Source organism: Bombus pyrosoma, linkage group LG10 (assembly GCF_014825855.1).
Source record: "Bombus pyrosoma isolate SC7728 linkage group LG10, ASM1482585v1, whole genome shotgun sequence".
Taxonomy (NCBI): Eukaryota; Metazoa; Arthropoda; class Insecta; order Hymenoptera; family Apidae; genus Bombus; species Bombus pyrosoma.
Genome location: NC_057779.1, coordinates 2,867,739 through 2,881,458, shown reverse-complemented (window position 1 = coordinate 2,881,458; position 13,720 = coordinate 2,867,739). Strand labels below are relative to the sequence as shown.

The 13,720-nt window shown below is 43.6% G+C and overlaps 2 protein-coding genes across 7 annotated transcripts in view; one reads left to right on the top strand and one right to left on the bottom strand.

Moving 5' to 3' along the window:
- LOC122571465 (netrin receptor UNC5C-like) overlaps positions 1 to 9,652 on the top strand; it is a 44,697-nt gene extending 35,045 nt beyond the window's left edge. For 5 of the 6 annotated variants that reach the window (XM_043735228.1, XM_043735230.1, XM_043735229.1 and 2 more), the window contains 5 exons: positions 30 to 71; positions 4,854 to 4,991; positions 5,577 to 6,074; positions 6,553 to 7,510; positions 8,462 to 9,652. In XM_043735228.1, the coding sequence (XP_043591163.1) occupies positions 30 to 71; positions 4,854 to 4,991; positions 5,577 to 6,074; positions 6,553 to 7,510; positions 8,462 to 8,633 (1,808 nt within the window). In that variant the 3' untranslated portion in view covers positions 8,634 to 9,652. The remainder of the gene's footprint in view (positions 1 to 29; positions 72 to 4,853; positions 4,992 to 5,576; positions 6,075 to 6,552; positions 7,511 to 8,461) is intronic. The other variant, XM_043735227.1, reaches the window with a different exon arrangement.
- LOC122571463 (netrin receptor UNC5C-like) overlaps positions 1 to 13,720 on the bottom strand; it is a 393,753-nt gene that overhangs the window by 232,376 nt on the left and 147,657 nt on the right. The window lies entirely within an intron of this gene.

Below are 13,720 nucleotides of genomic sequence, written 5' to 3'. Positions count from 1 at the left end.
ATTCTACCAGACTCCTGTTTCTTTTCCAGATGGCAACACGAAGATGGGCGGCGCACACTTGACCGAGCAGGGTAAGTTCAAACTTAAAAATTCACTTTTTCTTTGATACTTAGTTCTCTTAATAAAACCTGGTATAATCTTGAGAAAATGTTATAATTCTATGTTTGTACGTGCCATGTTTGTGGCACAAAGAGTTCGACGTCATGATTGGACAATAGCAATTCGCAAAGCGTTCGAGACCCACCCCCGATCTGTTCCGCGGTGGCGACGTGCGAAAATCGAAATAAAATATGGCGAGTAGGCGTAAGACACGACCAGCCGCGAAGAAAACGCGCCTAACTCGTCGCGCGACATTCTTAGATGGATTCTTCACGGTTTGTGAGCGCCGTTTATATCCGCCGTAGAGCTCGGTTCGCGATCAGATACCATTCAAATCGTTCGTCCCATGTTGGGAAAATAGAACAGAGCGATCGTGCGCTGAGCGCCGCTCTAAGAACGATATTCATCGATTCAGGTATATTAATGCGAATGTCGAAGGCGTCACGAGCCTTTAAACGGTTGCGCGTCGTCGAACAATTGATGTAGAGGAAAATAATTCCAATAGCGAATGAGTACACCCATATTTATGCAGAAACGATGAAGAAGAATAACCAATAAACGATTGATACTAATAGAAAAGAAGGGTCAAAGAATTTAAATCTCAAACGAATAAACTAAAATTACTAGTGAAATTTTGCAAAACAAATTTTACTTCGCTTAAAATTCTAAAATTCTAAAAGCTATTTTGTACAACGCAATTCTGTAATCTGCAACCTGTCAGTTCACGAATAACAATCGATAAATTATTATAGAAGAGGATTGCGATCTTCGATTCTCGCAACTCACGCTCAAATACCTTCTCTCCTTCTTACCCAATTTACCATCCACCTCTTGTACAACTCCAGTCGCTTGCCATCGGTTTAATAATCGTTTTCCAGCCCGAGGAAAAATGCCTCCTCATTCCCTCGTCATCCCTCCGCTATTTACCCAGCCAGTTTTCCACGCCAATGACGAAGGTCCACGGCCCCTCCGCGTATTTACTTTTAATTACGCGACCGGTTAATTATTGACGCTCCGCAGGACGATCGTCGAAGGGCCGATTCGCGGTCCAAACAGTCGCAACAATGAGGTGGCGGCTGCTGCTAGTCAAGGGTGGCCCACTGGTCCGTATAGATCCAGACACAACCCCCGTTAGCTGGACGATTCTATCGACCGAACCACATCAAAGTTGCACGCGATACCGTTCGACGTAGGCTGTATTCTCTCCCCATTCCGCCTCGCGTCGATGGGGGTGGGTTCGCTTTAATATCGAAGAAAATTATGTAATCGGTAGCCGTTACGCCTCCCGCGCCCCTTCCAACAGGGGAAATTGATCGTGCATGCAAATAAAGTGCCATTATCCCGTGGCGAAACTCTGAACGTGAGTATATGGATGGTCGAACAGAGGGAAGAGAGAGGGTAGCAACCACCACCCGTTGGAACTTCGATTTTCGTCGAAAGCCACGATAAGACGCGAAAACTGTTGCGAATTACACCCTGGCGGTTGGTGAGAGGTTTTAGGATAGTTTTCGCTGAAATGGTTAACTCTTAGGCAGAAAACCAAGATTCTGAGGTTATTCAACGAGCGTGTAGGTATGTTTGCAGGTTCGATATTTGAAAGTTTTCCATAGACTTCGACAATAAAGAATGCTGGAGAAAAGAGGAGCCGAAAATAAAATGTTAGTAAAAGGAATATAGAATATCCGATAGTTGTACCAGAGTTAAAGTAAAATGGAATACACGTATTTTGAGTTTACATACAAATTTTCTTTCTCTCTTTCTCTCTCGCGAATCTTTCCCACATTCTTTTTCATAAAAATACACGTGTACTTTATAAAAATTCCTACAGCGTTTTATTAAGGTGTTTCGAAGTAGTTACGTCTCTTTCGGGGAAAGATTCACGAAAGTGAGATAACAAAAGAAAAAGGCAATCGAAACCAGAATTCTTTCAAGGGGTTCCGAATGAATTATAGGCTTCAGATACATTAGGTCGAGGTTATGAAGCGTTATCAATTGCCGTTAAGAAAATAAATCTCTGCGACCCCCTGCACTCGCTCCACTTTTCAGTTTGCGGAGGGTGAAGCACGCGAACGATTCAGACGAATGGAGGAGAGAGCCTGCGTAACCCGACTAACGACGTGGAACTATTGCGTTTCAGGGAATAGATCCTCTTTCTCCTTTCTCCCCCTTATTTTCTGGATCTTCGTATGCGTTTTCGTCGCGGCGTATATTGATGTTCGAAGCACGTGTCCCGGGACCAGCGTGCGCCAAGCAGACGCACATGATCCTGCGAACGAGAAGCCGGCTCTCCTCCGAGAGTCACGTACCGGGGTTACAACCGGGAATGGCTTTGACATTCTAAAATTGGAAGAAGCTTAGGAACGTCAGCCGCCGCTTTCTCGCCGCGCCGAAGACCTGGTGGTATTTGTCGAAAATCTCCTGAATCAGACACGGATACCTTGAACGTGGCAATGAGACGATGAAGGGTAGACGCCGTGGAAAGAATTATTTCCCCTTTTTCTTTTTTACGTTTTAGAGCGGGTAACTTCGCTAATAGGCGATTAGGTGATAGTTTGTAGAATTTATTTAAAAGTTTTCGGAGACTGCGGGACAACTGCTTAAAGCTAGTTCTCGGCGAAGTTTCATATTGCAAGATTTTTGATAAAGAACTTTTGTAATGAAGCAATAAGATTACTCTTGTTTTCAACGATGGTAATACGGAACTCCGTGAATTTAAAGGCTGAACTTGGTCTCATGTTAGACATTTTTACGAGGAATCTCTATAGCACAAATAATAATTTATTTCAGAGGGAAAATATCGTTTCAACTTTTCCGTACTTTCTTCATGTCTAACGAAACTTCAATGCTTTATGCTATATCACGAACTTCGAATTGCACGTTTGTCTTAGTAAATCGATTAATATGTCAGTACTTTATATCTCCATTGTTACATAAAATATCACGTTAAGCTTCTTCATTTTTCAATCAAATATAACAACCGTCTCGAGACTTTTGAGCAACATTTGCCAGGAGAAAAGTTGCACGAGTAATTGCTTTACTCTCCTCTCGTTTCGTAAATTGATATCCGCGAACTTTCGCGATTTGCGATGGCACGTCGCCTGTCGAATGAAGCGTTCACAAGCGATCCATTCGCGGCTCACCGGGACAAGAAGCACCGATGAATTTCTGCGTTACATAATTCATAAAACGCCATTCAAATCTCGGTGAAACTTTGCATACAGCGTAATTCAATCCCGATTTTACACGGACGATAAGAATATTGTCGTGTACGATGACGTAATCTCTCTTTCCTGTCCTCTTTACCTCCTCCTACTACGTTTTTCGCGGTTTTAATCGCGTCCCACGTCGTCTTTGTTGCCATCCTGTGTTCACTGACCGTCGAGCGACACGACACCACTTAAAATTATTATTCCGTTCGAGTTCTCTGCACGCTTGCCGTGGTGGTTTTTATTACGGGCCGTTTAACGGCCACGATAATAATGATCCGAATGTTTATCGTCGAAAGCGCGGAATAAACGTGCCACGATGTAAAACGATAAAACAGGAGACACGAAGGGAGACGAGCGAAGGTTGTGTCCCCTTGGCGTAAATGGAGAGGAACCGAGCTTGAAACTTTCCTTAGACGATGCTCGTAATATTTAGCGGTACGCGGGAAACGTTTAAAAACTCGTCTTCGTCTTCTTCTGTCTGTCTGTCTCCTTCTCGTCGTCAACTCTGTGCGTACCATTGGTCCACGCGAACACGTTTCGTCGTAAAAAAGGAAAAAGAAGAGAGAAAGAAGGAGGAGAAAGAAGAAGAGCGTATAAAAGTTGCCGCGTAAATTATTCATGAATGGTGGTCGGCTCTGCTCGTCCACGATGAGCACACTTCGCGGATACGCGAGAATTACCGGCGCCATTTGCACGCTACGTCTTAAACGGCGGCGGAGAGATCGTATCGCGGAGTGGCCCCTTAAAACGAGGAATTAACGCCCGCTGGTTACTGTAATCTCCGACCGGGCGATAATCTTTCGACGCGCGGCTTAACGCCATGCCGTAACAAAGTCTCGAATTAGCGGCTACGCTTTCTCGCTTCTGTAGCGTGTTCCCCGGAAACAAACCTGCCAGAGTTTGGACAGTGAGTGGTCGGCCGCGTGCATGATTTCGCGTTGACTCATGTTTCAAAGAAAGTCTCGAGAGATACGATATCTTGGAGATCTAGTCGATTCGCGAGTGTTAAGTGGTGGAGCTTAATTGGGCACTAATTAGTTGTGCCGATGGATGTTCACTAGCTTAAAAAGAGAAAATCTAGTATGCTATAATGGGGTCTTCGATGTGGGAAATTTTCAGTGTTTAATCTCTTGAGGGACGAATTCATTAACACACTACGCGCAAATGATAGCTTCGTCGAAAGTGTCTACATTTTTTTGATAATTACGAAGACAAACGATTTGATACCCGTGAGTTTCGTAGGTTGTATGGCTAAGATTAAATATTCATGAAAATATTCCATGCACTCAGGAACATTTATTCGCAATAATATTGTCAATTAATCACCTCTTAAAACTAGACTTTAATTATAGAGGAACATACAACATATAAACGTACACATATGCACTAGTATCCCTCAAGAGGGTGCAAAGAAAATAGAATAAAAATCAGTTTCGATGATAAAGTAATTAACATTCTACAATTCCTGTACTACCATGTCGTACGTGTCTGTGACCGGTTCGTGAGACAGGAATAAGAAAGAAACACGTCGTTTGATGTTCACAGCGAACCGGCAGATGGACGTGGCTCTGTACGGCGGCCTGACTATCGCGTGCGCAGTAATCGGTGGCCTGGCATTTTTCTTAGCGAAGCTTTTGAGGCGCAAAGGTCGGGACCATTCTCTTTACTCCATGGCCCGTAACGGTAAGCATTTCACAAATGGAAGAAAAAAGAAAGAAAGCCAGCCGCGTTGGCTCTTCGCGTACGAAGGAGCGAAACATGACGTTCCGCGGCTGTATGTAATTATATCTCGCGTTTGTGTCGTCTTTCAAGAAAGCTGAACTCGTTCTCGTTCCTTCGTCACGCTACGCTCGATCGAAATGATACTATTTCGAAATGTGATCGACACCACGTGTTCGCTACTTTCATCTACGTATCAAGGAAATTTGAGACGATAGCTCTGACTATGTGAGTTAAACATAGAAGAATCATAGTCCTTGGATGGAATGTTTCATCGTCGTTCGATGATTTGATATCCAGCGATGAAGAATAAACGTCACGCATCGTAAGAAAAATTTATCGGTGAAACGAAGAAAACTTCTCAGATTCCTATGTACACACTCAACTCGCCTAGCCAGAACACATCGCGAGGTAAACATCAAATATTCTAAAAATCTGATGAAAGTGGCGGACGTGGTTAGCCCCTGAAATCGGAATAGTATCACAGCGGCGTCTGTCCGCAGCGCGCAGAGATACCCACGAGCCGTGGCTCGGCGGTGTGCGTTTCAGAATTCCAGCCGGAGTTCTTCCCGGACCAGGACAAGAAGCTGAGCCTACAGCCGGACGTAACAGCGACGAGCGTTCCGGCCTGTTACGAGTATCCTTTCGACCCGAAGCTGTCGATGTCGAGATCCCTCTCCGAGCACCATTACGACGTGCCCCACCTATCGATCGCTCCACAACCGTCGCCAATGTCACCAACGCCAAGCACGTCGACGCAGGAATCATGCAGCGACAAACAGATCCATTCCGATTGCGAGAACAGCGTCACTAGCTCGTACCCGTCATCCGACTCGACGTACAACGTCGCCTCGGAGAGCGTTCGTTTACCGAAGCTTGAGACCGGAAACGTTGCTGGAGCGGCGGTAAACACACGTGGCGCGCTTTTGGTGCTTCCGGACGCGGGCATATCGATGTCGGTGCCCGAGGGAGCCGTGCCGAAGCCACTCAGGGAGGAACTCTACTTGGCAGTGCTGAACGAGGATCGCTTTAGGCCTCGATTACCCGGTAAGTGGTGCGTGCATTATTAATTGCCAAGCGCTGTCCGTGACGGTTCCGCCGGAACGAACACCTCATCGATCCGACTCGATTGCGATTCAATTGACGCGGACGGTCTCGATGGAATGGTCCGGGTGTCTTTGAGGCGAGAACGCTTCCAACTCTGATGTTACTCCGTCTAATTGCAAATTGTGGAGCGTGTAATAGATGTGTATCCTCGTGGAAAGACGTGAGACCGCTTCTCAAGAGATTAGATTCAGTTTCTTGCAGATATTCGCAAACAGACAATTCTATATTCGATGCGACTGACTAGAAGTTCGATTGTTTGACTAGAAATTTGATCGCTATCAAAAAAAAAGAAGATTGTCTCGAAGAGAATATTTAGATTCCCGCGTTTTCAAACTTTCATAATTCTGCTCTTTTCTGCTCCTCTATACCTTATGACACGCACGGAAGCAATAGCTAGAGATTTTTGTGTTTCCTTCAGACGGTATCACGCAACTATCCGCGGTGGTGACCTGCGGCCCTTCATCGGCGACTTTCAACAAACCAGTAATCCTCCAGTTCGAGCACTGCGCGATGCTTCACCCGGCAACGTGGGAGTTGAGCGTTTGGGCTAGCGATGGTCTAAGCGTCGAGGACGGTACAGCGATCGCCTCTTCCAAGGATCATCAATCGATCACGTGGACAAGAGTGTTAACGTTAGGCAACGAGACGATCAACACACCGCTGTTCACGCAGCTGGACCACGCGGAAGCCTTCATCGTGACGGAACAACTGAGAGGTTACGTTCTAGCTGGCCAAAGTTGCGAAAATGTGATTGCCACGAAGAGACTGCGGCTAGCGTTGTTCGCCAGCCAAGCAGGCCAATGTTGCGTCCGAGTGTATGCCGTGGAAGACACGAAGGCTGCCATGAAGGCGATCGTCGACAGAGAATCTCAAATTAGAGGTTACTTGCTGGATAAGCCAAGAACCCTGCTGTTCCAAGACAACGGTGAATCGCTCTGCGTCAGCCTCGAAGAAGTTGGCAACGAGTGGCAGAGCAAGTCGCCCACGGAACGGCAGGAGATTTCGTTCAGGGACATGTGGAACTGCCAGGAGAACACGAAACACGTAACTTTCGGGTTGGACACCGCGTTCGGACCTACCAGCAGCAGAAGCTACAAACTCCAAGTATCGCAAGGGAACTCGGACACCAGGCAGGTGTTCAGGATCGTGTACGACGGCGCGAAGCAATTGATCTCATCCGGAAGCGTGACCAGACCGCTCAGAGAGGTGACTGTGGTCAGCAGCGGGCATGCTAATAACGCGACCACCGACTCCACCACCCTCAGACCGTTTCGGTTTACCAGGTCCCTAAGGAAACAGCTATGCCAATGCCTGGACCCACCGAACGCTCTTGGCAACGACTGGAGGATGCTGGCGCAGAGGCTTCAAGTCGACAGGTTGGTAATCTTGAGATTTCCATATTTGCTTCGATAGATGCTTGTCCGTTACTTTGGTAATTCGATCGACTGACGGGATATATCCTCCGGGGACACTGATAGTTTCTTTATATGCTACCGTTACTGGGTATCTCTTTCAAGGCTCCGCGTCCCACAGGAGTTGATTGTTCTTGACAGCCGGTGATTTGTAAGGATCGTATGGCCATTTTCGATGCAGAAATCAATACGAGGGATTTGCAAATGTTTCAGACTACGGTAGAATTATGTTTATCTTATAATATATCGGGAGACTGATAGTTTTGATTATCGAGGTTTATTTATTAACCTCTTCACTCGTTCTTATCAGTTTTGATAGTAAGAGCTAACGTTCAAAAAATCAAAGTCGAATGTTCAACTTGTCCGCTACATACGTAATTTATTATGCACGTAAACAAGTAATTTTATACTCAATTTATCGTAAGAAGATACGTTTATGTGATTGGAGTTTTCCTCAATCGTACTTTGGATAATAAGAACTCAGCTTTATAGCTTATGCGTATACTTGAAACTTAGGATCAACTTCTTCATACGTAGTTCTACTGTTTGTGTTAAAGTTTGTGATAGAATTTCAAGATCAAAGAGAGAAGTAGTACTGTAATATCCATATCAAATGTAAAATAGTATTTATCTAATTTCTCATTTTTATCGAATTTTCTTAATCCATAAATCGTGGAACATTTATCTTAATGAAATTACTCTACGAATTTCTATATTTCAATTTCTGTTTGACAAACACAAAGACTGATACTGTGTTCGAAAAAAACAAATTTGTTGACCATAGGAAAACAGGACTGAGTCAGAGATTACGCGAAAGATCAGTACAATTCATCTAATAACAGCTTCTATTTTTCCATCTATCACCGATAGCTTTTCTTCGATAACGAAAGGCGCATGGATTTCCTTGACTTGTAGGTACATCAACTACTTCGCCACCAAGTCCAGTCCCACGGAGCATATCCTGGACCTGTGGGAAGCGAAACACCACGAGCCAACCGCGGTGACCGACCTCCTGAACCATCTTCGAGTGATGGGCAGAACCGACGCGGCCACGATCCTGGAGGCCCAACTGGGTCCGTGGCTCTGAACGAACGGAACCTCGACGCCACGTGACGTTCCCTGTGGTGAGTGAAAGTCCATGAACGAGCCGAGTGAACGAAAAAAGAAACGAAAAGTGGTGAACCGAACATTGTTTTGGAGTGGAGAAGCCGGTTCTCCGGGACGGACTCATCGAAACACTGCCTTAATTTTGCGCGGGTCAAAACTGTCTCTCTCCCGCTTACCCCTTTTGTACATAGAAATTTTCGTCTCTTTCTTTTCCCTTATTTTCTATTTTGTTTCTTTTGTAAGATGAACGTTGTTCGAGGCGACATCGTCGGATCTATACGAAGATCGTATTGTAATAATCGTGAAACGAAGTAAACTAGAGACTATACGTTTAGATGGTTATATATGTGTACATATCGTGCTATGGACTGGCGAGCAAATGCAAATGGATATATCCATTTAGACGGATGTTTATATATATATAAATAAATATATATAAAAATATATATATATAGTTAGATAGATAGAGAAACATCGAGCATGGAACGAACTACGAAAACGAAGAAAAGAAAAATCGTTCCAACGCGGTGAAAGAAGTAAAACGAAAAAAAAAAAGAAACGAACGAGATAAGGTAAGGAGGGAAAAATGGAAGATGTTTTTATCGATTTGTTATATACGGATGCACGAGCACACACGCGAGTGGCCACCGGTTTCCTGGAAGGATGATCGTGCCAAAATTCTCACTCTCGGTTTCGAAACCCACGAACCCGTTTCCGTTGAAGTTTGTATTCAGATGTTTGTTAAAAAGTATGCGTCTGTGGTTTCTTTCGTGCACATCGACAATACCATTGCCCCGTGGCCCGTTCAACCCTCGAACAACACGACGAGGGATAATGCACGCTCGCGCGCGCACACCCGAACGGGGCGGAAGTTCGATCGCGTAGAAAACGATCTCTATTCGCGGTAAAAATCGGATAATTTTTAAATCGATGCAAGTTTATTTGGAAGAATTGTATATTTGTTACTTTCGACGAATAAAATATTCTTGTATACCTCGAGTGGTTGTTCATTCATTTTTCAGCCCTCTTTTGCTCCTCTTACCTCCGTGAAAAAAATCGTTTTAAAGTATCTCAGCGTGTTTCCTAGCAAATTTTTCCAATTTTTCGTCACTTTCACGAAAGTTGAAATAATTAAGATAAATGAAATTTTCGATATTGTCAAAACACGAATCCACGATTAAAGAAGTTAATTTCGAATTTAATTTCGACTCGACATAAGTGTGGATTAGGTGTGCCATATGTTAGAATAAATGGAGGCTGGACTGGATTAGGTCTACAAACACGAGAAATGAATTCGGTATAACTACATCCTGAGGTAAGTAATTGAAAGCTGAACAAATAGAAATATTCCCATGCGGAAGGATTTGTAAAATATTCAAATCCCTAATTTAATAAACGTCTCTCATAAATAGAAGCCCTATAGACTTGACGTATCTCTAACAAATTAGTATTAAATTTCTGCGTAACAGGATCATAATTACGACGGGAAGGTTCGGTCAATATTCACGCGAAAAGCTTTCCTAAATAAGAAACCCTGTCGAGGTGAAATGAGTAACACGATACGAACACATCTAATACCCAAAGAGACGCCGAAAGAATGCTGCTTTCACTGGTCCAGTGAGTCAGCATCGATCGCGCGGACTCCCACATTTCTGACGAGTAATCGTTGCAAAGTTTCAACGGCGACCATCACGTTTCTCCATTACCAAGTTTCGATTCCGTGATATCGAATAACCGTTTCCAGCGCGCCATGCGTGCACTTAATACGACCGCGAATTAGTTTCAAACCTTTTACCTCGATGCCATCGTTCCCAGAATTACGGACGTGCTCGCGTAAAACGCCTCGAAAATGGAGCAACAAACCGGCCAACCAAGGAACATTCGTGTACTACTTTGCCATTCGCTTAAAAATTACCATTTTCTATTCCACTAATTCGACGAATCTAAAATAAATCCCACGAATCACTTTGCACGATTTAATGAAATTTATCGAAAACAAAGTAAATAAATATCTCGTTAAATTCTGACGTGAAGTAATATTTCAATTTTATGAAATTTTTCATGAAAGAATATCAATCTACCCTGAACATATATATTTATAAATGTAGACTTTCGAATAGATGCATAACCGAGTCTTTCAATGAACACGTTCGGGAATCGACGTTTCTAAAGGACATTCGTAGGCGCGAACTCCATATTTCAACGAAGCACGCTGAAAGAAAATTGCATTTCTTTCGGTAATCGCTTCACAGAACACGATTTGTTGCACGGCCGCGTGCCACATAAATCTAAGTAAATACAGTTTCATGTCCGTTAGAGGAGCACGCAACGCGGCTCAATCAAACTAGACGACGTCGAGACGCGATTCAGCTAGGCGATCTATCGGACACGGAACACCGTCTGTCACGGTCTTTCACGAAAGACACAATGGCTGCCGCAAATGCATTTTATCGACGTATCGTCGATAATTTCCAGCGAAACACTCTTTTTTTTCTCGCGCTCTTTTTCTCTCTTTATTCCATTCTCCGACCAGCCACTGCTTCCAACAACGACGACACAGACGCTTCACTTCAATTCCGCGTTTCCTCGTCCCCGAGCCTATGATTCGACGAAGACGAAACGTTTTGTCCTCCTCGAGCTGTACGTTCTTAGTCGAACGAGCTCGAGAATCGCTACCAAAGAATATTCCTCGACTTTTCACACCATCCAACCATTTCTCTGTCTGTGTTAGTACGTACGCCGTGGAAAGAGAACCCGCGACAATGGACGTCGAACGTAGCAATTTTGAAATGTCGATACCAGTCACGCGTACAGCTTTTCCACGGCTTTTGCCAGCCTAGCTGCGAGCGCTGCCTCCTACCTTTCCATCCTATAATCTGCCATTTCCTCGTCTTCTTGATGGGACACGCACTTTTTTTTTCATAAATATCGGTACGTCGTTGTTTAGCCACATGGAATTTTTTTGAAACATTCCGATACAATTTTCAATCGATCCTTTCTATTCATTTTGGGATATTGTATCAAGTTACTGTATATTTCATTTGTTTTGATTTCGTTGTTTTTCAAAGAGCATTGCAATTTTCTGATATGGTAAAATCAACAGACCATTCAATTGCGAGTCAAAATCATCAATGACTCTCTAGAAAGAGGACTTCCTTTTTAATTAATAATTAATTCCCTTTGAATTTTTGTCAGTGCTTTAATCGCAAATATTTACAGTTTAAAATTCTATTATATAGTTTTAACGACATTATGCATAAATATAGCATTGCAGGGGCAAAAAAATACGTTCCTAATGCTTATTATTTTCGTTGATAACCAGAGATGTTTTACGACTGTTGTTTATGACATTTTGTATTACCAGAGTCAACGCCGATAACCTTACCTATCTAGCAAGAGAATAAAGCACTTCCTATGAATGAAACAAATTTCGATAGGCCACAAACTATCGTTTTTATGAACGACTCTACTCAGACAACAAGATGAATCTATTATTTGTAGGCAATCAGTAGATTTCGAACTCCAAGCACAACTCTGTACGATAACTCAGCATCTAGAGATAAGACAATCGTCTGTGAAAACTATCTGTCGATGACAGCTCGATTGGAGCTCGACGTTCCGCTAGACGAACCGCTCGTATCATCTCACAGAACGTATCAGAAAGATCCGCGAAGTATCCTCGACCCAACAAAGAAAAAAAAAAGAGTCATACGAAAATATATTCATCTGTCAAACGGATGGAAGCTTTGTATTGGTGTACAAACTTTATATTGGCATACAAACTTTACATTGGTTAAAAATGAAAACGTCAAAGGGAGTGGTCTCTCATTTCCAAGTACGAAACGCGTATCGTCATAAAGCGCATCGAAATGCCTGGACCATCGTAGGAATCTCTGAGTGAGTGGCGCGATATTTAATTTAAATTCCGACGAGGAAAAGAGCGTCCATCTGTGTGACTCACCGGTCATGCCTCATAGGTAGCTTCATACAGAAAACATGGAAAAAAGAGCGACGGAGAAAGGAAGTAAAAGGAAGTGGGAAGGATGGGGAAAAAAGAAGAAGAGGCACGAAAACGTGAGCGAGTTTCTCACGGCGTGGCGGTCGGCCTCGTCTGAAGGATCTCTGGAGGAGAACTATTACGGAGGGCCTTCGAAAAAAGGGGTCCGACTCGGGCCCTGGAGTGGAAAGCCGCGCCTACTAGAAAATTAAAAAGCCCTCCACTTGATCTCCGTTCGCGGAACGTAGAGACTCGATCCTCTTCTACTCATAGCGGTGCGCTGTCCGAACACGTTGCGTAAACGTAACGGAATGCGCACAAGTGTTCTTCAAGTGCTCCAGCATGTTGCCGCACGGAGGAAAGTCTAAGTGTCATAAAAATAGCTCGACAGAGGAACGGTTACTTCTCCCTCTACTCTTTTGCGAACCGTCGCGTCGCCGAGAGATGAACCGCCAATGCCGCTTTTACTATTCGCGCGATCGCAACGTACTGGACACTTCGGTATGTCGAACACTCATTGATATGCGTCTGCCGGTAGACGTGTCTCGATTACGCCCTTCCATCAGAGGTTCCCAATGCTTCCTCGTTAGATAACAGATCTTGCTCCTTGCTGTCGATCCTGTAGTTTTAATTCTCTGGCGGATTTGGTTCTTCTTTGCTTTTCTCTTTGTTACGAACGTTTGATGGAAGAGGGAAGAGCTTGAATTAGGAATAGAGGATCGTTTAGATCCTTTCAAGGATTTCTTTCAATGTGCATTTAGGTAGTACAATATTTGTTGAGAATATATCAAAGTTCCATAGGAAACCTAAGCGAGATTTCACTCTTGAATTTCGTTTCTTCCGATTTTCATCGCTACCGAAAGAAGTTTGAACATTTGTCTTAACGAACAATCGTATAATGTAGTAACGGCTGATTGAAATATTCCATTGTCAAATTTTTTGAAAGCTTAGAACAGCGAAAAGATTAGGCTCGAATAGAAACAAACTTTAATAATAAATTTCAAAGAAAAGAACTTTTCTCAAAATTCTAATTAGAAAATCTCCTACCTTGTACCTTGTACAGATTCTTT